This window comes from Oryzias latipes, chromosome 13 (assembly GCF_053564925.1).
Source record: "Oryzias latipes strain Hd-rR chromosome 13, Olatipes_Hd-rR_3.1".
In the NCBI taxonomy this organism is placed as follows: domain Eukaryota; kingdom Metazoa; phylum Chordata; class Actinopteri; order Beloniformes; family Adrianichthyidae; genus Oryzias; species Oryzias latipes.
Window position 1 is genome coordinate 29,192,417 of NC_136249.1, and position 27,108 is coordinate 29,219,524.

At 40.0% G+C, this 27,108-nt stretch overlaps 1 protein-coding gene across 2 annotated transcripts; it reads left to right on the forward strand.

The window, feature by feature from the left end:
• Positions 1 to 110: 110 nt before the first annotated feature.
• On the forward strand, positions 111 to 26,918 carry mtus2b (microtubule associated tumor suppressor candidate 2b). Of its 2 annotated transcripts, none has more exons than XM_011482320.4 (15): positions 111 to 250; positions 6,275 to 8,194; positions 8,367 to 8,559; positions 8,773 to 8,979; positions 12,635 to 12,781; positions 13,730 to 13,828; positions 15,247 to 15,440; positions 20,737 to 20,803; positions 21,099 to 21,313; positions 21,612 to 21,717; positions 21,800 to 21,873; positions 21,954 to 22,052; positions 22,137 to 22,256; positions 23,235 to 23,335; positions 25,055 to 26,918. In XM_011482320.4, the coding sequence occupies exons 2-15, from the start codon at positions 6,461 to 6,463 to the stop codon at positions 25,260 to 25,262; spliced, it is 3,564 nt and encodes a 1,187-aa protein (XP_011480622.1). In that variant the 5' UTR covers positions 111 to 250; positions 6,275 to 6,460; the 3' UTR covers positions 25,263 to 26,918. The 2 variants fall into 2 exon arrangements, with proteins under 2 accessions (XP_011480622.1, XP_011480623.1); XM_011482321.4 differs by having other exon boundaries at positions 23,238 to 23,335.
• Positions 26,919 to 27,108: the final 190 nt, after the last annotated feature.

Below are 27,108 nucleotides of genomic sequence, written 5' to 3' on the forward strand. Positions count from 1 at the left end.
TCCCCACACTTCTCTTCTGGGTGGGTTCATGAGTCTGTGTGCAGGAACAACAGTTCCGGCTCCCGCCTGCAGGGGGCGACCTGAGTCCTCGTCGGCAGGTGTCTCCTCGTTTCCTCTCCTCTCGTCTCTTACCGGGTTTCCAGCAACGCTGCAGACCGAGCCCTCTCCGTGTCAGCTCAATCTGGCCGTCTTCCTCCCTCATCATCCTCACTGTCGAGCTCTTCTGCGGGGGATTATCCGGATCTGAGCGGTAAGGATCCGGATCCGTTTCTCTCGGAAGCTCCGCCGGGGTTTAGATCTGACGATGCAGCAGCTGGATGGATGGAGATGCTGCGGATGAGCGTGTTGCCGATGGATGGAGCTCGTCATTACAGTGTTATCTTCGCATCTGAATGTGTGTGTGCATGCTGCTGGCTACAGTTCTTCTGGAATGAGGCATCCTCCTCGTGGGTGGGCTCTCCTCGGGTTCTTCTGCATCTTCTAGTTTCTTCAGCAGAAGCTTCCTCTTTTGGAACCTGCAGATTATGAGTGTGCATGCTCTGTGGAGTATATTTAAAAAAAAGGGGGGGGGGGGGGTGTGACTGGTGAGTTATAGCGAAGTGGCATCTTTCAGCTTTATATTATGTAAGACCAGATGATGTGTGATATGTGTGACCAGAGATCAGCATCCACCCAGACTGAGGCCTCAGTGATCCGACGCTGACATCTTGGTGAGGTTTACTATTTTATATTTAAGGAATGCTGGGGAAAAAAAACACATCTCCTTCACTATTTCAAGCTAAAAAAAATAATAATAATGTGCCATCCTTTAATAACCCCATCATTTTAACATCACTTTGCACAAAGAACCCACCAAGAACCACTGGAGCATAAAAAATGTTCCTTTATTTCAATAATTTATGAGGTTTCTGGAGATGACGTCAGCTTTGTACAGTAGTTCAGACTGAAAACTGTGGAAACCTTCCTCCCCCCTGGAGTTTCTCTATTTTTGAGGTCACCCTTGTTAGGTCCTGATGAAGGTGTTGCCTGCTTATCAGGTGGCAGGGTAGGTGGCTGAGCCGAGGGGGGGGATGGTGCCCGGTAGGAAGCATGTCACTGAAGCATAAATTTCCCAACACTCCCATGTGCTATAATTACTCACTCGCTGCAGGAGCATGAGGGAAACGTGTTGTAGATACTCGGCTACTGCAGGGTCCAGTAACTCTGAATGAATTAGAAATAAGTCTTCCTGTGAGACTGACTGGAATGTTGCAGCCTTTCCAACCAAATTCATCGATGCATGTGGTCAGATTTGATTTCTGTTTGCATACAGATTTTGCTCGACTTACTGGTAATTTATCGTAAATTTTTGCTCCAAACTTGCTAAGTACTTAGAAAAAACAATGAAATACCAAAAAGAAATAAATGAGTTACAATAGATGATCTGCGCAACTATTAAAGGCCCACTCTGATCATCTTTTGATCTATTTTCAAGGCGTTCCCAGTGGTCTTTTAATCATGATTATGCCGTTTTTAGCCAAAAAAAAGAACATGTTGTTTTGTAGGACATGGTTTCTGCAGAGCAGCAGTAGTTCACCCCTGTTCACCCCTCTTCCCATCATCCATCTGTTTACGTTCTCTCCCGCTAACTTACAGCCCCTCACAACCCCAACCTGACGTTACAGGTGCTACAAAAATGGCGAGCAATATCAAAGCTATCCAGCCATTCAGTTTTGAGCCAGATTCCAGCTCAGACGAGAAAACAAAGACATCTATTTGTCCACAGGTGGATGCATCAGAATGGAGCGGAGCAGGGAGCTTGTTGCTTGCTGTAGTTGCTCTATGTCACGCTTACAAGCTTCTTCCAATTGCAATTTTTCATCTGCTCCTGATTCACAATGAATTGATTGAAAAAATACTACTATAGTAAATGCAATTTTATCCTTAACTTTCTTTATTTATATCCTCCATCATCAGAAAAATACCACAAGAACAAGTTAAAAACACCCAAAACACAATTTTCATCAGAGTGGTTCTTTGAATAAGATCACGTTTTATTAGATTAATAGCTGTGAATGCTCTCTAAAACCCAAACTGTAAATGTGATGATAGGGCAAAATGAAAAATATCCCTGCAGTCACTTGAAACTGTTTTTAGTCAGTAGGGCTCCTACTCTCATCATCATGAGAAGAAAATGAAGCAGAAATTGTTAAAAACTGGATTTATATTTTGTATCATTTCTTTTTCTCTTTCATGTCCCGTTGAAACAGATGAAGCTCTAAATGTTTGAAAGCTTAGCTTCACAACAAATGTGGCGGGCAGGTGTAATGCCCTTGTAATCCATTTCAGAAGCTTTCAAGGTTTGAAGCTAATACTATATTTATTATAATATATTATTTATGTGATTTGATTGTGTTTGAAAAATATCCTCTCTGCCCCCTAAAGTACTTATTTATTTACAGGCTGCAGAAAGGAGTCAAAGTAACTTGTTCTTTAAAAACTCAACCTAAAATCCATGAAGCAAAGACGTGAAAGCAGAAGATGTCTCTCTGTGAGACCTGATAGTTTAGAGCTCTGATTTATTGTTTTTTTGCTCTGCAGAGGGTACGCTGACACAGCATTACTCTGCCGCAAACTGACACCTTAGTCTTTCAGCTTTCTGCATTTTCTTTAAAGAGCAAACCAAAGACAAAAAAGCCAATTTATTCTCCTTTTTAAAAGGTTTTTCATAAGGAATTCAGACTGTTCGGACATGTGCAGAGGGTGTAGCTGCAGTCACTCATTTACTGATGTCTTCAGTCAGATTTTGTTTCATTTTATAAAGAAAACCAAATCAATTCACACAAAAAGAAACACGAGATTAATTGGAAACATCAGTTTATCATGTTGCTAGATGAGCCAAATAATTGCAGGCATTAGTGGTGAAAACTGATCTACATTTTTACTGCACACTCATCCACTAGCAGACTGTCAGGTGTGGAGTCTTTTTAGCTTAAACGTTGAGGGGCGATGTTAAAAAGGGGCATGTCTTGGTCCTGCAACAGAATGGTGATCTGTTCTAACACCTAAGAGTTGCTGAGATAGGCCCCAACAACCCTGAGGGAGGATGGATGAACGGATGGATGGGTGGTGTTTACTGGAGGAGCTAAATGCAGGTTGATGGAAAAGTAATGTGTAAAAAAATAAACCCAAAGCAAAAACCAAAGTACTGAACTAAAATATGAGAAAACCAAAGCTTACCAGATCAAAACTGACAGCTGAAAACCAATTTAACTAGAGGGTGATGGAATTGTGGTATAAACAGTGGTATAAACAAGTTAAAATATTTTTCCCTTCTTTAAAAAGACAAAAAAAAATCTGTCAAAGGTGAAAGTATAATTCTTATTTTAAGAAAAGAATTCTGTTACTAAGAGATGTTTTCTCAAACTAAGAGTAATTTGCTTTTGAAAAACTTTCTTAAGATTATTTTTCTTGTATGTTTATGTATGTCTTTTCACTCTCTTATGATTCTGTTTTTGCAGTAAACGGTATGTGCTGAGGGATAATTAAGCTAACAGATGAGGTTATTATACCTGAGTCCAAAAGTAGCAAAAATAAAAAAAATACTGCACAAAAGCACAAGAGAGATAAATTTTTTGCTTCAAATCAACAAAATAGCAGAAACGAGACCATCTTAAATGACAGATATTGAAAACAAGTTTTTATTTAATGGGTTTTGTGCTAATTTAAAAAAATTTAATTAATTAATCAGGTTGTATCATTATGCCTTCTCACCTAAAAAATAAGAAACAAAATTTCTTGTGTAGCAATATTAGCAAACTCCATTTTTCAGTAATGGCATGTGGTTTGTTCCTGTGCACAGCCTGCTTTGCTGTGAGCTCTTTGGCAGTTTTAGAGGCACTACTCCTGTCAAAAAGGCACCACAGCTCCAAAAGCCACAAGCCTTCCACATATCTGTTGCAGAACTGGATGAAGTGCATAATAAGAATTTTCACGCTGAGCTGCAGCAACCGCCGTGGAAACCGCTGGAGGTCAGAGCTGTGAACTGAGCTGCTAGGATTAAAAGTCTTATATAATACCAGCTTTAGTAATGACTGGCCCATAAAAAGTAAAATCTGAGCTGCACATTGAATCAGATATTTAAAGAAAGGCTGCAGAATGTTGAAATATAAATGGTTAAATATTGTGATTATCAACAAAGAAGTACTGTTTTTAAGTCACTGCTGCTGACAGACTTCCAACAGTAAACCTACAGATCCCCTAAAAGGACATAGAAGTTAAAAAAATTAGCACTTGTTTCTGGTGAGCACCAGAAAGTTTCAGGTGCGCACTTGTTAGTTTCGAGTGCGCACCAGCTACTTCCAGGTGTGCATCAGAAAGTTTCAGGTATGCACAGGACACCAGTACTCATTTTGTTTTAATTTTTTTTACCTCTATGTACCTTAGGGGCTCCGTAGTAAACCTGTGTCGACTTTATCAATCATATTCCTTTTTGTTTTTGGACATTAAACAAAAAACAAAAAATGTTGATGGAAAAGTACAGAGAAGGTCAGAAGGAGCTGCATTGTGTGTTCGTAGATTTAGAGAAGGCGTATGACAGGGTGCCGAGGGAGGAGCTGTGGTACTGTATGAGGTCGTCTGGAGTGGCAGAGAAGTATGTCAGAGTAGTTCAGGACATGTATGAGAGAAGTATGACGGTGGTGAGATGTGCTGTAGGTCAGACAGAGGAGTTCAAGGTGGAGGTGGGACTACACCAAGGATCAGCTTTGAGTCCTTTTTTGTTTGCTATGCTGATGGACAGGCTGACAGACGAGGTAAGACAGGAATCTCCCTGGACAATGATGTTTGCGGATGACATTGTAATTTGCAGTGAGAGTAGAGAGCAGGTGGAGGAACAGCTAGAGAGCTGGAGGTTTGCTCTGGAAAGAAGAGGCATGAAGGTCAGTCGTAGTAAGACAGAATACATGTGTCTGAACGAGAGGGATCAAGGTAGAAGCGTTAGGTTACAGGGGGCTGAGGTGAAGAAGGTGCAGGAGTTTAAGTACTTGGGGTCAACAGTTCAGTGTGATGGGGATTGTGGAAAAGAGGTGAAGAGGCGAGTGCAGGCAGGTTGGAGCGGTTGGAGGAAAGTGTCAGGAGTGTTGTGTGACAGAAGAGTGCCAGCAAGACTCAAAGGAAAGGTGTACAAGACAGTGGTGAGACCAGCTCTGCTCTATGGGTTAGAGACGGTAGCAGTGAGACAGAGACAAGAGGCTGAGATGGAGGTAGCAGAGATGAAGATGTTGAGGTTCTCCTTAGGAGTGACCAGGTTAGACAGGATAAGGAACGAGTACATCAGAGGGACGGCTCATGTTGCCTGTGTTAGCGACAAAGTCAGAGAAGCCAGACTGAGATGGTTTGGACATGTTCAGAGGAGGGATAGTGGATATATTGGTAGAAGGATGTTGGAGATGGAGCTGCCTGGCCGGAGGGCAAGAGGACGGCCAAAGAGGAGATATATGGATGTCTTAACAGAGGACATGAAGTTGGCTAACGTTAGGGTAGAAGATGTTCATGATAGAGTGAGGTGGAAAAGGATGATTCGCTGTGGCGACCCCTGATGGGAAAAGCCGAAAGAGAAAGAAGAAACAAAAAACAAAAAAGCTTTTGCTTAAAATGGCAGACCTGAGTTTTAGAAATTCAAAGTCCTTCTGCCAGCTGTGTCATTACAAGCACAGACTGAACACCTGAAGCAGAGGGCCAGCTGCTCCTGCGTCGCGGCTGTTGTCCTCTGATTGCAAGGGCTACTTTTCATGTCCAGGATGAAGGGGTGCAAATATTCCAGCACTTGAAATGTGTTTACAGCAGGATGTAGATGTAGCTGAACGAGGAGCACAGTGCCTAAAGAGGCAGATAGTAAATAAAAAAAACAAAACTTTCCATGACTTCCTTTTTCTTCCTAATGATCCTGTGTTGTAGCTTCCTCTTGTCCTTTAAGCTCCTTCAAACATGATCGGTCGATTCTCTAATGACTTCTTGGATTTGTCCCAGTTTTGGCTTTTGTCGGATGCATCTTTATCGATTCAAAAATCTGCTCTACTGCAGTCTGCAGGGTTTGAAGGTCTTGTTGTCCATGCGTTTTTAATTGACCAGGAAATGCATCAGATTGTTTGCATAATATTGGCAGACTTTTATTTTTTAAAGCAGGAGCTGCAATTCTTGAATGCAGCTCAGTTAGGACTAAAAATCCGGTGGAATTTCTAAAAATACACTTCCAATTGTTAATAATTATTGTGTCTTGCTGTTTTTTTCTCAGGATAACAAGGACAGATTACATGAAGGTGTTTGGGGCTCTACTGGGAAAACATGTGACAGCGGGCCTTTGTTGTGCCACAAACACTCTTTAATGGGTAGGCTGGTTTTTCAGACCTGACAGCATGCAGGAGTGATTTTTTTTTTAAAACCCGCCTCAGGGTACCGTAAACACAGATCTTTTCCCACCATGTGCGAGCGAGGAAAGCCGTTTGCCAATGGGGAATTACAAAATAACAACCAGCGGGGTGCCATGCCGGCTGCCGGAGATGCAAACGCCAATGAGATCCAGGCAGAAGATGGGAGAGGAACAGGAGACGGTGGCTCTCTGCTGGGGCTGATGGCAGATACATCAGAGCGGGATAAAGTCATCATTTGGGGCACAGATTCTCAGTGTGATGACCCCGAGCTGGCTGAGTTTGAGATGCTAGAGTGTCAGGAGCTGGAGGCTTATCTGGTTGAGGAGGAGGACTTTGTTGGACTTACAGAGCGGAAGGAGCTTCAAGAGCGGCCCTCATCAGGGGACAACGCCTCAGTCAAGCCGACAGGTGACAACCCAAGCCAGAAAGAGATAAATGCACATGTAGATGTCACCCACCAGCAGAAATCGAGCACAGATGAGATCAGAGAGGTGTCCCGGACAGACTTGAGCTCTGAAAACGAAGCGTTTGTGACTTGCTTATCCTCTATTTCAAGCATCGCCACGGGTACGCAGATGACTGAGTCCTGGCACGTCGCCTCTGGTTCTCACTCGGCCGCATCCGAGGACGTGGCGTCTCAAACGTGTGGCACGGTCTCTGAAGGCTCTCTAAGACCTGATCCCTCTGTATTTGCAGGAAAAAGCACAAAAAAGCAGAGAGACTTTGACATGAATTTGAACTGTCACTCAGAGGATGTCCAATCGCAGACAGAGGTGACGGACACACTGAAGGATGTAAGTGACGAGCACAAAGGCAGGGAGGAAACGGGAGACATGGTGTCAGGAGTTGGTGATTGTATTCAGCCAGACACTTCATCCTTTGCAAAAGAGTCCAAAGAGAAAAGACGCAACACTAAAAATGATAAAAGCACCCAAGCTGATGAAACTCCTCAACTGATCAAAGCAGTCAAAACAAGCACCCCGTCATCAGCTGAAAGCAAAACCTTAAAAAAACAAGGCTCATTTGATAACTCGCTGAGAAAGCAGAGCTCCTTTGACAAGAGTTTCAAAAAGCAGCCTTCTTTTGAGAATACTTTACTGAAAAAACAGCTCTCCTTTGAAAGCTCCCTAAAAAAACAGGGCTCCTCTGAAAAAACCAGCACCTCCAACTCATCAAGCCTGGAGAGGAGGAAGCCGTGGGGAAGCCCAAGTCGACCAGCGGCTCCTGGATCTCCGAAAGCCGCATCCTGCTCTCCCAGGAGAAGACCGTCTGGTTCTCCAGCCAAAGTCCAGAGTAGCAGGGCTGTGAGTTTGGAGCGCAGTGACTCCTCTCACAAAAATGCAGTCCCTCCATTAAAGACAAGTGTGAGCTGCAGCGGGATTCCCAAACCTGTGTCGTCTCAGCAGAAAGAAAAGGAGCCAAGGAGGTCTTCGCCACCCGAGAGGCCCAAAAATGTTCGACCAAAAATCATCACTTACGTCCGAAAAAATACACATCCAAAACCACAGGATGTTGCCCTGCATGAAGCCTCTACGAACCCTCCAAGATTACCCTCTTACCCTGGCCATGCTGCTCAGAATGACTCAAAGGCTTTTCCCCAGTCCAGATCCACACCTGTGCTTTCTTCCTCCAACCTGCTGTTCGACAAATACCGACAGGAGATGCAGAAAGCTGGACACGCCGGTGTGAGCGCCGTCAAACCGCCAAGCAGCACCGTTCCAATGAGGCCGGGCGGGAAGTCTGCGAGCTTTCACGGTGAGATGTCCAGGAAATATCTCCATGAGGTAAGATGTGTGACCGACCCCCTTTCCCCCAAAACAGGCAAAATATTCAAGTTTCAGGCAAAGTAATTCATGCATTTTGAAAAAAATGACTTCAATTTTTGCAAATCAGCTGTGCTATTTAGTAACAGAATCACATGACAGTAACTGGCCCCCTTGGTTTGTCCATTGTCAGTATGTTCCCCAAGAGGGTGGAGTTTTACACCGCTCACCTAGAACTTTAAGGCCTCAGCTTGGGTTGGGGGCAGTCACCAGGCAAACTATGGCCAACACTCGGCTTCAGCAGATCGGTCAAAAGTCAGCTGTTGCCCTGTGCCAGTCTACCCCGGACTCCAAGGTCCTGCCCCTGGGAAACCATGATCTTCCAGGTGAGAAATAGGATTTGGTGACAGAATCTTGTGCGTTCTTATGGAATAAAATATTGGAATTGGAAGAGCTCAGCGTTGAGTCGTGGCTCCAAGTGTTTGAAGTGAAAATCACCGGATAGCACAGAATTTTACAGATTAAACCAAGCTGCACTATCCTATCCACACACTTTAGGATTCTGTTGCCCTTATGCATGTTCCTTTTGCCACGTGTAGGACAACAGAAGGGCTGCGGTCCAGAAACCACCCCTAAAAGCCTCCTGCTTAAATCAGGCCAGTCCGGCCTTCGTCCTCCAGGCTTCTCTGCCCTGCCAGCTTCCCGTCTGGCTGCTTTCGGCTTCATCCAGAGCTCCAGCATCTCGTCCGTCAATAGTAACCAGTCCAGTGACAGCAGCCAGGGTGACCCCTGCCGAAGCACTCAGCGTGAGTCCACCGCTGTCCTCTCCTTGTCTAGCATAGCAAGAACCACGTCAGGTTTTATTGATTTTTTTTCTAAGATGCTGCATCCTCTATCATTTGATACAGCATCATTCTGTGATGTTTTGACATAAATTGGCCTCATTCATGTTGCTTGATATTGAATCGAAGCCTCGAAAAATGCTAATTGGGGTCTCGTTTATGTTCTTTGTTGTTAGCTTGGATTTTAAGATGCAGATGCATCTAGCAAAAAAAGAGCAGATGGAGCTGCGGCAACTATCTGAACCAGATGCTGACATGTTTGGGAGTAACTCAGACATAATATTCATCACTGGCAGCTTGAGCAGCCGTATTTCCCTGCAGGCTGTTGGCGCAGATGCTTTTACTCCTTTTAGTTGCAGCCATTTGCTGCGTGTCAACATATTCAACAAGATTTGGCTCCAGTAGTGTGTCTCTGAGACTCCTCCTCACAGAAGAGCATGCTGGGATGAACATCAGGAGGCTGGTGGCATGTAGAGCTCCTCCATTCAGCCTGCTTTGGTTTCACACCGAGTTCATGTGGTTTCGCCATTGTGAGCCTCCAGGGCAACTAGGGGGAAATATTTTGCACATTTAGTGCTTTTATTTAGCCAGGTTCATGTTGTACAGGCTTTGCATGGCAGTGGATGACAGTAATAAACTTTTTTGGTTGTTATCTGTTCTTTTTTTAAATTATTTATAATTGTAAAGTGAAAAATGTTGTAATTTGACATTTTTTATGTCCTTGCTTTTCTCCATGAGCGAACTAGCAATAAAAATATTAGATTACAATGAGGAAATGAGGGTCTAACATGTACTGTTCAGACTGCATAAACATATGGAAAACCAACCTATTTGTCTCAATGTAATTACGCTAAACATTTGTTTTTTAGTTATGGCTGGTAACCAGGAACTGCAAAGAGCTGTTTAAGTTTGTGCTGTGTTGAGGTTTCTACTCTGAATGTTAGATCTTATCCTTTCGTATCTGCATTTTGGTGATTTCAGAGACCAGGAATGGCGATTATTTCACATTTTCATTCTTTCTATAAGCATTAAAGCTCAAACATTGTTTTTCTTAAATAAAAATAAATCATGCTCATTCAGAGCTAAGGAGGGATTTTATGGTTGTTGCAGCAGAAATTCAAGGTAATTTGGATTAAATATCTCTCATATTAGACAGCGACACACGGCTTAATAGCCTTTTTTTAAAATAAAGATATTCATTTTATTGCCACTATTAGACTAACATACCAAACAATTTTCTGTGATTTTATTTGGATTTTTATGATCTATTCAAAATACCATAAACTTGTTTTTAATATTGTGGTAGTTCTCTCTAAAGGAGATTTCATAAATTGCGATGTCCAACACTTCCAGCTTTGCCTCATAGATTTTATCATTAACACCGCTTTGTTTGTTATTGTCAATTTGGTACAGATGTAAAAGACTGTAAAAGACTTATGGTAAATAAAGAGGTTTGAAATTATGAATCAATTAAAAACATAAAGGTATTTTAAATAAAAAAAGAGGTTTGTTTAGAAATAAATATTTGCCACTGCAAAAAGAGGAAGCCTAAAAATAGGACAAGAACACTACTCTTAAGACGAAAATCACTAGAAAATAGTAATACAATCTGTCCATGGAGCAAGTCATTGTTACTTAGCAAGAAATTCTGTAATAGGATTGTCAAAATCTGGTAACGAGGAGTTCCACACAAGTGTTCAAAAGGGGAAAATATGCTAAAAAAGCTAACTTATTATTATTTCAATTATTTCAAATAGAATATTTTGTTCTATTTGAAGATTTTATCTGTTCCAATTTTTACGTACCTAATCACAGTTTATTTTGATTACAGTGAAAAAAATATATGGTAATGAGTGAAAAATACTCATTTAAGAATAAAATGTGAATTAAACGAGAACAGAAACTTGGTACAAGTTGGCCCATCTTAATAAATCCTTACAGAATATAAAACTAACACTTATTTTTAGGACATAAATATACATTTTACATACATCTCTGCTCAGTCTGCTGCCCCCGCGACCCGGTCCCGGATAAGCGGAGGAAGATGGATGGATGGATGGATGGAAATATACATTTTATCTGACTTGTCAACTTTTATGGAACTTTAAGATAAAAATCATCCTAAAAATTGCAGTGAAATTTGACGTTTTTTTTTAAGTCGTATATAATGTTTTTTTACTATCAAGACTATGCATTCTTGATTGAATTTGAGAAAAGCTTGGAAAGGTGTGGAGCAAAGATAAGTAAAAAAAAAAAACTTAAAACCAGGTCAAATATCTTAAATGTCTAAATAAAAAAAAAGGGGTTGAAACCTTTGCAAGTATCAGTGTGGATAAAACCTAAATCCTTTTTATAGTTTATGAAACTTACCCTGGACAACACACTGTGTCCATTTTTTATTGTTAATTTTTCAAAATATTTTTTTTATGTATCTTTTTTTCCATTTCCAAAGTGAACGAACAAAACCTGTCAAATTAATTTTAAAGGCAAAAAGAAAATTGTTATTGGGTTCTCCAGGGTTAAGTCATTTTCTGTTTGTCCTATAAGTCACCCTCAGCGAGCTGGTCATCTCGGCGCCTTGCTGTTGATCACAGGATGTTGATTGTGAATTTGTGCATTCATGCGTGCTGAAAACAAGGATTTATCACTGAGTCAGTCTGCAGCCGTCTGCGTCAGCCGGTCCTCCTAAGGCAAACTCCAGCTCTGTTAAAAAAAGAAAAAGCTAAATATTTGTGGTAAACTCAGACCGCTGCAGTGAAAAAAGTCATTCCAGAGGTGTCCTGTTGACTTTGCGGAGTTCGCATTAAACATTTTTCCTTATACCTGAATTGGCAGCAGTAGAGTTGCAGTGGTTTGGCTGCAGTTGCAATGGAATGAGCTATTTGCTTGATTCTGTGCAGCGCTTTCTGATTAACAGTTCTGTTCCAGAGTGTTGGTCTAAATCTTCTCGCAGTATTACATTACCTTCAGGTTAATTGCTGCATCTGTCAGCACATCCATCGGCTCTTGAGATGAATAATTTATGAGGGGACATTTGAGCCGCCTGGTTTCTTGGTTTTCCCTCTCACTCCATAAATGTTTTTACCTCTAAATGCACAATTAATAGTAAAGGTGTTACATCAGACTACGTTAACTAATTTTTGGTTTTAGCATTGAACTGTTTCAGTACAAACTTATTTTTTAGATTACTTCATTGTTACCAAGTAGCTTTTACCGGAAACAACATAACAGAACAAAAATGGGTTAAAATCTTCACAAATTATCACTCAAGGAAACAAAAAATAAGGTTTCATTCATTTATTTTTGCTTTCTGTAAGGCCAAATGAATATATATTCATTTATAACAGTTTAAGTATTAAAAGGAACATTAAGTTGTGAATCATTCCTGTGAAATAGCAGATGTTTGCAGCATGACTGTTCGTCAAAGATAGACTGGAGCCCAACCTATAAATAGATCAAAAACTGTGTGAAAGGTCTTCTCTAAGTTCCAAAGTGCTCTTGGGCAGGGTTCTGAAGCGCTTTTTTGGGTTCAAGTACCTCCTATCTGAGTAATGTGTCAGCAGAAATATCATGTATTTTTAGTACACACTCACCATGTCTCTTTCCTCACACCCTGTAGATGCCAGCTGTGGAGGCGATGGCACACCTCCGCAGAAAGCTGCAGCTCTTCAAAGCAAGGCAGCCATCGCTACGAGCAGACCTCACCCTCCCGATGCTCCGAACCTGCAGCGCCGCAGTCTGCCAACACAGCCCCCCTCCCCATTCGGTACTACACCTCAATGCACAGATAAAAGGAATGAGCATCCGGTGTTCAGTTACTGTAGCATGGTTTAAGGTCATTGTGTCTTGAAATCACATGATCCATGTTTTTATATGAGACTGTAGGCTAATGGTATCACTAGGGGTGTCCTCTATTTACATCCTGTATGTGCAGGACGTTGGCACTATTCTTAAAATACTGAGATTAGAGATTACAAAACAAAAGAAAGCAGATGAATTCTGCACCACATGTGGCTGTGTGCATTGCCATCACTGTTGTTTTGAATTGAACCAAAGGAGTGTCACAGTATGACACAGTACACTCCCTTTTTGCTTTGCTAGGTGTCTGTATCTCTGATGCTGACATGGAGCATCCACGCCACCAAGTGGCAGCACTGCTTTTGAACGGCTATGTGGACCAACTGCTGCTCACTGGAGATTTTCCCTTTTATGGACTATTCTTTGTAAATCCTAGAGATGGTTGTGGGAGAAAATCTGCGTAGAGCAGCAGTTTCTGAAACGACTATGCCACGTTCAAATTCCCTTCACTTTCTTCCACATTCTGATGCTCGGTTTGAGCTGCAGCAGATCGTCTTGACCGTGTCTACATGCCTAAATGCAATGAGTTGCTGCCATGTGATTGGCTGATTAGAAATTTGCGTTAATGTGCAGTTGGAGAGGTGTCCATAACAGAGTGGCCAGTGAGTGTATCATCTATATTGCAAACTCAAAATATCCCAATTTAGTCTGAAGAAGTATTCAAGTAGTATACTTCCAACACTACACGTACATGGTATTTGGTATACATTATATTCAAAAATACTCAATAAAATGAGCTTCAGGTTTACGACTACGCCAAGGTTTGTTAATATCTCTAAATATCTTTATTATTTCATTGCCATTTAATAAATACATGTTCTTTTTGTAATTTCTTTTGGGGGGGTTATCTTCACAGCTTCAAGAAAAGAGTTCCAGAAAGACACAGAGAGCGCCCCATCGCCAAAATCTTCACCTAAAAGATTTGGAGTTGCTTCTCCTAAGCAGCAGTCTCCTGGTGAGTGACATCACACTGGGTGGGTGAATGCAGCACTCAGCTCATGCTCAGTATTCTCCTTCCTGGAGGCTGCATAAGAAAGAAGTGCATTCGAATATTCCAACTCCACCGGCTGCTTTTGTTGCTGAAAAAATAACCGTCATTTTCTTTCAGCCCCTTGTGCTTTCTTTGCACCCTGTTCATAGACTTTGCTGAGGGCAGGCCCATGTTACCATAGCAACAAGCTACAGTAGCACTTATGCTACAAAGGGCCACCCTCAGCAGCCATCCTGCAGCCTCAGAGCCCAGCACTTTGAATCAGACTGTCATTTTGCAGACACAGAAGAAGAATTTGGACCAACAGTTGCAAATATCTTCACGTAAATGGTCAACCAAACAACTGAGGTGTTAGTAAAGTCATTTTTACGATTGTGTCCATGGTTAGGGGTGTACACACCAACAGTTGAAAATTAGTATGGAATGTCATCCACACTTGTAATGGTCTATACAATACACCTAAGCAATTAAGGCTGTTGGATCAGGTGTCCCACCCTTTTACATCTCATTTATTTATGTCTTTTCTTACTTTTTATTTAAAAAACTGCACAAAGTTCACAGCAGAAACTTAGCAAATCATAAAAAGAAAACAAATGAATGGAAGAATTCTTAAATATATAACACAAATTATTGTTCTCTTATAATAAAACAGTCAGTAGACAATACGTTTGCATTCAGCTTTTAAACACTTGCTTTAAAATTCATTTTTTCTTGTCTTTATCTTTTAATTTTTTTTATGTAGTTCTTTATGTTTTGTGTTACTGTTATTTTTCATATTATCAATTTTCTTTAGCCTTAAAAAGCAACATCAACCCATCTTTTGTGAACTGCATTTTCAAGAAAAGTAATCTGCGGAATTGTGAATACTGTGGTAGAGATCAAATGATTTATCACTTTATTGGAAAAAAAATCACACAATCCAGCAATTAGCTATTAGGAGGCTAATTCAAGGATAAATCTCTGTCAGACAACAAATAAGAGAACATACTGATCATCTTTCTTCTGGGAGCTCATTTTCAAAGACTAGGCATTGGTGTTTATACATTTGATTTTTCAATTTATATAAATTCCTTTAAAAGGTTTTCTGTTCTACTACTTTTTTGTGATTCTTTTTTTATTGTTTTTAAAAACAAGATAATGTGTTTTATAAATGGCATGATGCGGGATCTTTAGCAACTTTTAAAATGGAAAAGGCTAAAAAACACAGTTGGTGGACTAAAATCAACGACCTGACTTTTAAAAAGAAAAAAAAAATCTTAGGAAATAATTCACCGCATTATGATTAATTTACTGGCATTTTTCTTTTGGTAAAGACGACATGCCTGTCATCTAAATTCATAACACTGGTTTGACTCAATGCTTTCTGTTCTCTCTGTGTGTAGCCCGAGGGCAGACAGTGGTCCCTGGGGCTGTACGGGCCGTGAGGGCCCAGCAGCTGGACCGGGCTCTGATCCAGCAGCTGCAGGAGCGATGTGAGCAGCAAGCCCTGCAGCTGCAGAGTCTTCAGGCTCAGTTAAAGAAGGCCTCCCTGTGCCTCGATGTTTTCAGCATTACCACACAGCATTTTTGTCTCAAGGTAAGGCGGCCTTTGTCTCAGAATCTTTGATTAGAATTCAAATTATTTTGTGGGACGCACTGTGCTGTAGTGGTAAGAAGGTTCAAACCTCAGCTGGGTTTCTGTGTGGAGTTTTGCATGTTCTCCCCATGCATGTGTGGTTTTCTCTAGACCCTCCGGCTTCCACCCAAAGCCCAAAAACATGCTTTTTACATGAATTGGTGAATTTAGATTGTGTGAATGTGATTATCTGCAACAGACTGGCGACCTGTTCAGGGTGCACCTCGCCTTTAGCCAACAGTAGCTGGGTTGGCTCCAGCAGCCCTGTGACCCCAAAAGCAATAAATGAACAGATGGAATATTTTTGTTGCTGGATATGTAGGAACAATCTTCCAATTTTGTTCTTTTAGAGAGTAAGTTGAAAAGTTGTCAGCTAATCTTTGTCCTGATTAGCAAAGCAACAGCTTAAATCTGTTGTTTTATAGATTCAATATATTTTTGATGCCTCTATAGGACTCATTCTAACTGCCCAATGACTTATAAAGTTGTGGAAATAAGTACTGTGAGAACAAACCATAAAAATGTTTAAATATTTATGAAAAAGCTAAAAAACATAGTTACAGAAAGTAAACGTTTTCAAATTAAACTAAAGAATTGACTCTCAAAGTATAGAGATAAATGAACTTGCAAGTTTCATAGCTTATTATGCTGCTAAAAAAAACAATTAAACTACCAACTTGAGCTAAAAGAACTCATAATTCATCTCCATTCACTAATAATTTAGTGTCATCTGTTGCTAATGAAACATTTATTGAGAAAGAAATGAATAAAGTTTTAGCAATTTTCACCTGCAATGACAGTTATTGTTCTGAAAAAGACTGTGAAAACAGCAGAAGTGAACCAAGTGATAAACCATTGCAGGAAAAGAGCCCCAATAGAAATAAGTCAAAATTCTTATGTCAACATCTCTGTCGGCAGATTTTCTTTGAATAACCAAAACAATCTGCCATTGGAGAAAGAAAAATGGTCTTATAGAGAATTCTTATGTTAGTAAGTTTTGACTTTGATTATTTTGCTGTTGAAAAACTTTCTTTATTTGATTATTTTTCTTGCATGACACAAAACAAGACAATTTTCCTTGAAACAAGGGTCTTTTTATGTCTATGAAGACTCTCATTCATCCAGGTTGGTTCCATTGTAGTAGGTTTAGGGGATGTCATCTGGACTTGTTTTTTTTTTCTTAAAAACCAAGTCCAGATGACATCCCCTAAACCTACTACAATGGTCTTTTTACTTTCTTAAGTTACAGCTTTTTTATGTAAACTCCCTCACACTAAAGAAAATCTGACTTTAACAGTTGCAGCACTAAGATACAATAAATGAGAGTGAAAAGAAATATTACAAGATTGGTTTAAGTGAGGGATAATAGCCGACAAAGTGTGCATAATTGGAAATTAAAGCTATGTGGTATATCATGAAGCGAAAGGCTTCTACGGCGTGCGTTAAATTCCAATAATGTACACTTCATCGGCCATTATCCATTACTTAATCCACACCCAGCAGCCAATCAGAATCGAGTATTTCCCAGGACCATGGTGTAACATGCAATGAATTACTATCTATTTATGCAGTTAACAGTAACAGGAAAAGTTGGTTTTTACAGTATTCCTCTGATTAAAGACAGAGGTCAAGGTTGTTAATAGACATTATTCCCCCAGACGTGACATATCTCTCTGATGTTTCTGCTACTTGATTTATTTTACTCCACCGTCTTTTGAGTTAATAAAAGTAAATATAACATGAAAGTTACTTGATGAGTTTCTCTAAAGAAACTCCAGCATCCCAGCCTTCTGAACTTTGAAGAGCCAGTAAAGTAGGGTAGGAAATCCTCGGATTTACTGACAGCAAGAAAAAAAGAAAGAAAACAAAGAATCTGCTGGAATCAACACTTTAAACAGAATAGATTAAAATACAACTTTATTGATCACACAAAGGGGAAATTACATAAAGCCTGAGTTTTTGTCTTTTCTCCAGTTAGAAATAAATGGTTACCACTATTTTTATTTTTTACTTTATTTCAAGAAGCTGTGCCACAGAACAAATACTAAACATTTATTGGTGATGTTCTTTACCAGTCTTCTGATTGTGTGTGTGTTTGTGTCTGTGAGTGTGTGTTGCTCCCTGCCATGTGCATAAATGTGATATGGGGTTTGTGGGCAGGGCAGGCACAGCTGGGCTGGGGCTGGCTGCCTTTGTTCCAGGAAAAACTGATGCTCATCATTTCAGAAACGAGGTGAGGCTCTGGTGTCCCCATCTCTCCTCCCCTCTCCATCCCCATCCGGGTTTTCTCCCTCCCCCCCTGTTTTTACCCTGTGTCTTGCATTAGCTCCGCTACCTCCTCCGCTGCCTCCTCCGCAGGCTCAGGGATGCTGCTGTCCGCTAGCTTAGTATGGACCGCTGCTGCTGCAGGCTTCCTTTCCGTCTGTTGTGCTGTCTGGACCAAACGGTAAAGGCAAGAGCTTGTTTGAGCGGACAGGGCTGCTTCGTGTGTTTGCAGATGTGCGCATGTGTGTTTGGTGCAGGGGGGTACCTAGAGTGGTCCGTGTGCTCCTCATATCCACTTGTTACCTAGCGACAGAACTGGCAGATGGCTTAAAGCTGGGGAGGATTATGCTGAGTCAAAGCTAGCTGTTTGCTGGGAAATCTCTGACTGCTGCCACAGATTTTCTCTATTACACGTCAAAAAAAGGGATAAATACAGATTTTTACCCCATGTTTTCTTACCTTTTCCTTATATTTCTGTCTGAAACTTAAGGAGGAAACTATATTGCTAGATGTGAAGCATCAGTACAGCATCTTTCAAGTTATTTAATGATTAAAAGACCAAACACATGAACCCTAAAGCAGCAAATGTACTTTAAAGTCCATCTGGACTAAGCTTATTGCATGTCTGTGAATTCAGAAAGGTTAATTATTTTAATTTCATAGTGGAATGTGCAAGATTTTACTATAAATGATGCATACCTCTATACATCACACACTAATCTGCCACAACAAATGTATTTAAAAACAAGTCTAATTTGATCATTTGTACAGTGTATGATATTTTAATCTTGTTATTTGTATATTTTTCATCTTTTCTCTAGTTTTTAGAACATTAATGGTTTAATTGGTTATTTAAAATCGAATCAAATATAATTTAATTCATTGTTTTATTGATTTGGGCATTATGTAGTCATGGCGAGAGGAGCAATTTAATAAAAGAAAACTGGATTTGATGTCTCTTTCCTTCCTTACAATATACAAAAGAGAGGACATCCGGGCACAATTGGAGCCAAATGAGAGGGAGAAGGGGTGGAGCTTCAATATATGAAATTATGCTGACTGTAATTCATCCTTCCTAAGGTCAATGCAGTCTCCTCCTGTGTCTGATGCCTCAGAGGAAACCTCTTTAAGTCGTGACACTGTCTTACAATTTTTCACCTGACCTAATGTCCAATTTTCTGTGTGGCTCATTCCCATAACATCATTTATTCCTCCTATAGCTCAAACTTATTTAGGAACACTTGCAATGAAGCTGAGATGTACTGTAGTGTGCTGCACAGAAAACCAACGTCTTACTATAATTTAGCCTGACTTTTGCAGAGAAAATACACAACGATTTGTTTTTTTTTTTAAAGATGCCCAGATGAAAACTGTGTTCTTTTTTAACATGTTCTTGTGGCATTTTTCTGACGATGGATGACAAAAAATTCAAGTTCAAAATTGCATTTCTGAATATTTTTTTATTCAAATAATGGTAAATTAGGAGAAGACGGAAAAAATGCCGTTGAGAAAGTTTGTCCGTGTGACGAACAAGTTACTACGGCAAGGAACAAGCTTCCTGCTCTGCACCATTCCAATGCATCAACTTGCATCAACTTGTAGATAACTTGTATAGGATCCATTTATAACTTATTTCCCGCATTCGAGCCGGCATCTGGATCAAACTGAACATCTGTCAAAGTTCAAATAATCTCCATCTTTTGATATAGCTTTTCTTGAATGTCATTTTTTGTGTTACTATCAATTTCTGATTGAGGTTTTTATCTCTTTAGTCATTGGTTCAATGGCCCACAATGTCAAAGTGAGTTTCTTTCAGGAGTTCAGACTGATTTGCTTCTTTGCACTGTCATGCTAGTGAGAAACAACATCTCATCTCACCTGTGTATTTCTCTGCAAATACTATGTGTGGAATGACAATAAACCAAATCTTGAATCTTGCATCTTGAATGTAGTTAGCTGCACTGATACTTTTCTGTCTATTCTGTCATCCCTTTGTATTCACTAATGATGTGTCTGCTGAACCTTAAAAACTCCCATGATGCCATTCACTTCCCTATTAAATTCAGGAGAAGGCAAAAAACACTGCAGTTAGGAAAAGCAAGTTTAAACTCAAATTACTGCTTCTATCAATGATTTTGTGTTTGTGTGTTTCTACACAAGATGCAATGCAGTCAGTCCATCTATATTTCCATCCATTTTCTTAATCCGCTCTTTCCCTTTTGGGGTGACAGGGCTGCCAGAGCCTAACTTGGCTACTTTTGGGCGAAGGTGGAGTCCCGGACAGTCGCAGGGCAACTCAGTTTATCATGTAAAAGAACCACTAGGTGGCAACAGTCCTTTAATAATTTTCCAGATCAGATTTCTCTGTTCAGGGGCCGCTGCCTCTCAAAGCTGTAAAATGAGATACCAAGATGTTGATTACAGGAGTGCAACAGCCTATGGTTCTTATTTTTATTTTTTGCAACTTTAAGTGGTTTAGATAATTACATAAAATGCTCACTGTGACACTCCATGTCTCGATGTCCAGCGTCCTGCTGGTTTTCCAGAAATTCTGCCTTATCTGCTGGTGATTACCTGGATCAGGTGTGTTTAGCCAGTAGGGAGCTTCGTCTGGAAACATGTTGGACACCAGCCCTCGAGGCCTGGATTCTGACACCTCTGATTTAGAAACAAAGGGAGAGCTTTAGTGAACAACATGAGTTCTATTGTCTCGGAATTCTGTCCAAGACAGAAAGACGGTTACATTTCTTCAATACAATGACCTCCTTTTCCCAATTGATGCTTCTCATCTTGTTGCCTCCAAAAAGAGAAAAAACAAGTTTTTTTTTAGATATAAAATTATTTTAAATGTTTACAAGTTTGATGTTGGCATCCAGAAATTCTGTTTTGTGTCGCTGGTGAAGATATTTGTTTTTCATGATTTCAATTTTTGTGAATAGATTATTATGTTGGTGATTTTTTATTTCTGGGACTTGTGGTTGCTTTCTTCCAGAGTGAGAGTGCCATTGTGAGGGAGAGGGAGCTGTCCCTGGAGCTCGCCAAAATCAGGGATGAAGTTGGTAAGTGGGAAACAGCCTATTGGATGAAGCACCGGGGGGTTACAAGGTCAGGGAGACAATCACAGCTTGCAGCAGGTGGCTCCTGGGAGTTTTATTTAAGATAAACCTTATTCGTGATCCTTTTGAGTTCATGTTTTACTTCGAAGCCCATCGAGACGACTGTTGTTGTGATTTTGGGCTATACAAATAAAATTGAATTGAATTGAATTGAATTATTTCCTAAACGTTTGGTGAAAACATATGCTTCATCGTCTTCTGAGCATCTTATTAAATAAAAGCCACCTTTGCATTTCAGCTTTCAACGTTGTACGCTGGGAGCAGCTGCAGCAGGAGAAGGAGGACCTGGAGCGTCGTTTTGAGGAAGACCTGCAGGGATTACGGACGCAGCAGCAGAGGGAGCTGGGAGCGTTGGAGAAGCGTCTGAAGGCTGTGCATCTGGACGAGACGGAGAAGCTGCAGGCCCAACAGCGAGCGGAGCTGGGGGAGCTGCAGTTCAGACAGCAGGAGCAGGTGTGTGAGCACATTTGTAGGTTTTTAGGCTGTAACATGAGCAGCAAGAACCCCACAGGTTAAGGTGTTTCATTTCTACAGTTTCGAAATGTGAAAGAAGTTAAAATTAGAGCAAAACAGTGACAATTTTTTCATCTAAAATCTGTTTTTATTTATTTTCCATCTACCCCTTAAGTACAAAACTTTTCTCAGTCTTTTTATTTTATTTAAAAATGATTTTATTGTTGGTTCTGTGGTTTGATTTTTCTCAATGGAAACATGATGAGTTTTTTTACACCCATGTAAATGTTTCTTGCAGCTTGAGGAGATGACTGAGAGCCATGAAGCCTCCTTGATGGAGATGGAGACGACCCACAATGACACCATGGCCACGCTGCAAGAGGAGCATGCCAGGACTGTCAGGAGTAGGTAGCATCTTTTCAAAGCTGCCAACCTTCTGTGCTGACTGCTTTTTTTCATGTAAAAGATTTTTTTTTTCATTGTTAGATCTAAAGATGGCTCATGAACAACAAAATAAGTCATTGGAAGAGGAATTTAAAAAGATCAGACTTTCACTACAGGTTCTCCTTAAATATTTCTCTTTTTAATGCATTTTTTTTTTTATCAGATCTAAAAAGGTTTAAGTTATTTTGGTCCCCAGGATCAGGTGGACACACTGACCTTCCAGAACAGAAGCCTCAGAGACAGAGCAAAGCGATTTGAAGAAGCTCTTCGCAAAAGTACGGATGAGCAGATTGTGGTAAGACTTGTGTTGCAAAGAAATAAAAAGCAGAGAGAGAATTCTGTGTTCAGTTGTATGAAATACATTTTGCTTGTATTCTAGGATGCTTTGGCTCCGTATAAACACATTGAGGAGGACCTGAAGAGCCTGAAAGAAGTTCTGGAAATGAAAAATCAACAAATCCATCAACAAGAACTGAAGATTGCAGAACTGGAGAAAATAGTAAGCTTGAAGTTTCTACCTGGACTTACACTTAAAAAGGACCTAACACACGGTATAGTAGTGAAAAGTATAAGTAGCATAAATGTACTCTTTGTTGAACAGCTCAAATTACTTTTAAATTAATTAATTATTAAGTCCCGGCTGGGGGACATGAAAAACACAACATCAATGGGGGAACTTTCTGTGTGGAGTTTGCATGTTCTCCCCGTGCATGCGTGGGTTCTCTCGGGGATCTCCGGCTTCCTCCCACCATCCAAAAACATGCTTCATAGGTTAATTGGCAACTCTAAATTGTCCATAGGTGTGAGTGTGAGAGTGAATGGGTGTGAGATTGGGGACATTCTACCCTGCGACAGACTGGTGACATATCCAGGGTTTCCCCTGCCTTCACCCACAAGTGGCCGGGATAGGCTCCAGCAGCCCCATGACCCCAAAAGGGACTAAACGGAATAGAAAATGAATGAATGAATATATATATTTCTATATATATATTTCTCTCTACATATGTATATATGTATGTATATATTTCTATTTGAATCTTTAAACCAAGAAAAGTATAAGTTACTATTACATTTATCAATAAATTAATAGTATGTATTTCTTCTTAAAAAGTTTTTTTTATTTTTTTATTTAACACCACCTAACATGTTTCAATATCAAGGTTTTATAACAACATTGTTTGGCAATTTCTAGATCCTTCTTTCACTTAAATAGTTTTTTACTGGATGAACTGTCAACCTAGTTTTTCATTTATTTATGCTTTTTATCATTTTTGAAGAAAATGGGGATTAATAAGTTAATAATAATATAAGAGAAATAAATTTGTTTTGTGTTTGCAAAAAAAATTTACTTTCTGTCACAGAAAGAACAAAAGTATATTTTTGTGTCAGTTTTGATAATGGTGTAAAACATTTCCTTACTTTATTTGCAACATTGTAAGAATTTAATGGTCTGCACATTCTCACCTTTGTTTTTGAGCAGGCTGAAAAGAATGTTTACCTGGAGGAGAAGCTGCAAGTGTTGCAGCAGCAGAATGAAGACCTCAAAGAGCGAATAGACATGAACGTTGCCGTGTCCAGGTCAGTTTACATTCATGCTGCTTCTGTTATAAAGTTGGAGTTTGACCAGTAAATGGCATTTGGCTCAACGGAGACATTGTAACTTGCTAAGTGTAAGCACAGGTAAAAGCTACCTGCATGGCGTTTCCGCCTGACGCACCTCCGACGGTGCCAGTAGAGCAGCTGCAGGGTCATCAGCCGGGAGCCACCCTTCATTGATGTTTCGGTCCATAAATCCCGGAACATCTCACGGTGGTGGAGCAACAGCAGAGACGTCTCCCTGCCGCCCCCCGCAGCTGCCCTTAGGACCCATCTTTTCCCCACAAACTGTCTTTCTTCCTCAACCACAGCCAGAAACTGGCCACATCATTTAAATGCAAGACACATCACATCACACATCACATTTACTGGAATTTCTTTGTATTCATCTAGTTCAGAGGCTGAACAAAACTTGAAATGCTTTGATCAGTGGAATTTTTTTTAGATTGTTTTTGTGTACATCAGACAGTCTTTAGAAACATAATTTCTCAGTGTACTAAACCATGAACTTTGTCCTTCAAGAGTAGAATCTCAGCCATGCCAGGCGTTGCATTCTGCAGAACCCATGTGATCTCAATATATTGGAAATCAAATTTATTCTCTTTGCCCTTTTGGAGAAGAACTACTTGACTAAATTATAAATGTTGTTCCTTGTTCAGTCACAGCCAATATTAAAGATTTGTTTTCCCATGACAACAGGGTCCCGGGATGCTGCTTAGTAAAGGATTTTTTTAGTGTGAAAATACTGGTGGAAATAAATGTCACTTTCCTTGTACTCTATAAAGCTAGTCCATCTTTTTAATCAGAAAACAATAATACATGTTTAACGCAAAGTTAGGGAAGATGTGTCACTGGAAAAAAGGTCCTACTCCAAACATACTGTATATTGAATAAGATGATTTTCCTGTGTTATACGAGAAAAAACCTGCCAATGGAACTAGTAGAATTTGTCTTGGTAGGATTTCTGGAACGCTTGTGCTATCCTAGGCACTTTAACATTGGGAGTTGGGTCATCTAGACCCACTAGACAGTGCACTGAACCTTTTTTCTTCAATGATTTGTGATTTTCACTGGTGTCCATGGATTACATGAAATCTTTTCACCTTTTTCCACCTTTATCATGATAGGGAGAACACGTCAATGTAAGGACCGGGTTATCTGGACCCCATGGGATAGCACAAGGGTTAAATTTGATCTTAAAATTGGCTGTATACATTCATATTTAGTTATATTGCTCTGATAATTGGAAATTTCATATCCTAAAATAGTGTGTTTTGTTAAAAATAAAGTTTGATATCTTTATAGTAGGTACGTTTACATACTTTTCACTCAAAATATCGTATTTGAATCACTACAAAGTCCTTATTTCCAAACCAATTATTTAAAATAAGGCTAGAGTTACACATTTTAAGATAAAGTTGTCAAAATTAAAATGTAAAATATTAGCCGAAAAGGCTAGTTTCATTAGAGATATTGCTTAAAACCAGATGTTTTCAAGATCAAATTACTTAACAAAATATTCAAGATTTATTGTCTTAAAATAAGCCTTTACATCTCACTGAGAAGTTACTTGCAAGGTAGTTTTGTCTCACATTAAGTGTAAAAGGATATGTTAAATAGAAACTAGAGAAATATACTTAGTGATGTTTTGTTATGTGGTTTCCTCTCTTTTTACTTTTTCCTGTCTCCGTTCTTCCTCAGACAACTCTCTAAGGAGAATGCCAACCTGCAGGTGAACGTGGAAAAGGAGAGCAACGAGAAGAAGAGGCTGAGTCGCACCAATGAAGAGCTACTGTGGCGCCTCCAGACGGGCGAGCTGAGCCCCCGCATGTCCCCAAGCGCCTCCCCCATCCACCGGCCCTCCTCTGGACCCGGCTCCCCGGCCCGTCCACACTCCTACCATCAATGACATTCTCGATGGCAGCTCCTCTTCGATCAGAGAACAAGCCCTCAATGTTTAGAACATTGCTCTCATCCATTTTAGGCTCAAAGCAGCAAGGAAATGTTAGCTTTTAGACATTTTTATCCCAGACAAGATGAATTGTACTGACAGCTAGATAATTTAATCACTATTTTGAATGAACGCCTTCAAAAACAGACCGATCGGTAGATTGAACTCCGTCACCGCGTCTCATTTCCATGTTCATCTGACCTTCCTGTGCTCAGGGTGAAGGGCGAACAAGACAAAAAAACCACAGGAAACGCCTTCTGCCGTTCATTCTCTGCCACCAGCAGTGTCTGCCATGATACAGGCAATACTTGAGGAAACCTCTCAAAATTACTCTCAAAGCGCACATTTGTTTTCATGAGCATGTTGATCTTTCCATTCTGTCGGATCAGTCCAGTCAGCCATCCCACGTTCTTCTAAAAGTGCACCCTTTTAACAGAAACACTGACGAAAATGTGTAAAGTTGGCTTTATTTGAAAACACAAACGTCTTCCAAATCACATTAGCTTTATTTTCACCTTTTTTCTGTACAATGTTGAACAATAAGAAGGCAGAGAGGCCTTAAAGCTGAACAAATTTTTGATCCTCACCCCTCAGTCACAACAAAAAATGTACCAACCTTTATAAGTTGCAAAGCAAATGGCAACAAAATTGCAATCATTCAACCGAGCTTTGGCGTCTGCGGGGGTTATTTGCTGTGGACATCAGACCTAAATGCTGCAGACGATACTAAATGTACACCCAGTTTTATTCAGCTATCTGAATTCAACGGACAAATCTTTTTTGCAAAACAATGTGCACATTTTCATCTCATGGACTGCAAGCATGCAAATTGGGCTGCAGCGTCACCTCATATTTTCTTTCACTGCAACGGCTAATCTCAGGACTGGAGAAGCATTTCAAGTCATCAAAGGGAAGAAACTGCCATATCTTTGGTTTTTAGATTTGCTGTCTTTTTGTCATGTTTACAGCAACAATCATTTCAAAAAGTGGGTTTAGCAAAATGTTCGTCTTGCAAAAAGTCGCAATCCAACTGTAAGACCAGACCTTTCAATGAGGTTAGTGTTTGAACAGATGATTGCTCTTTTTTCTACAATTCTTGAATGAGTTGTGTGGAACGGGAGTTGCTTATCGCTGGATTTGCTGCAGGAATTAGATTAATGTGGGTCAGGCGAAGGGTTGAGAAGGAACGTCCCTTCAATCAGGTTCTTTGAAAGCACTGATTACCTCTGTGTCCCATGGACATGTTCCCATTGGCTGAATGTTTGCTCAACACTACATAAGTGCTTTTGTTTACAGCTTCAGTCCAATGTAACATGGATGTCTCTGCTTTTGTTTGTTTACAGGACGTCTGTCCGTAAGATTGTATTTAACGTTTGAAAGATTCCTTTCTTTGATTGAGTTTCTTTGATCGCATGTCTTTCAGAGCTGGTTGAGTGTTACTTTCGTACATTCCACTGTTATTTATTAGCCCGCTTGCAGAACCTAAACCATAGCCAAATATGTTGATATTATTGTGTCAATGATGAAAGTACATACTGTCTATGTTGCATTTTGTATTTCAGTTTAAAAAAAGAAAAATCCTAGTACACTCATAAAATCACGAAGTGAACATTTTCTCTGCGTATGCATCTTTATATTTGAGATTTAGTTAATTTTTGCCTGTAAAAAGGGGGAATACTACAAGTTAGAGTTGCATGAATGAAGCAATATGGTATAACGGAAATGAGAAAAAAGGCTTTGAAGTTGGTTTATTTCAAGCAATTAAAACCAAAGCAAATACTAAAGAAATCAAACGAAAGAAATT

What these genes read in the sequence shown, in the direction of transcription:
- mtus2b (XM_011482320.4), top strand. Translation starts at nt 6,461, where the DNA reads ATGTGCGAGCGAGGAAAGCCGTTTGCCAATGGGGAATTACAAAATAAC. An exon ending in CACAGCATTTTTGTCTCAAG is followed by an intron (nt 15,441 to 20,736) that starts GTAAGGCGGCCT and finishes GCTTTCTTCCAG; the next exon opens with AGTGAGAGTGCCATTGTGAG. An exon ending in AGTTCAGACAGCAGGAGCAG is followed by an intron (nt 21,314 to 21,611) that starts GTGTGTGAGCAC and finishes TGTTTCTTGCAG; the next exon opens with CTTGAGGAGATGACTGAGAG.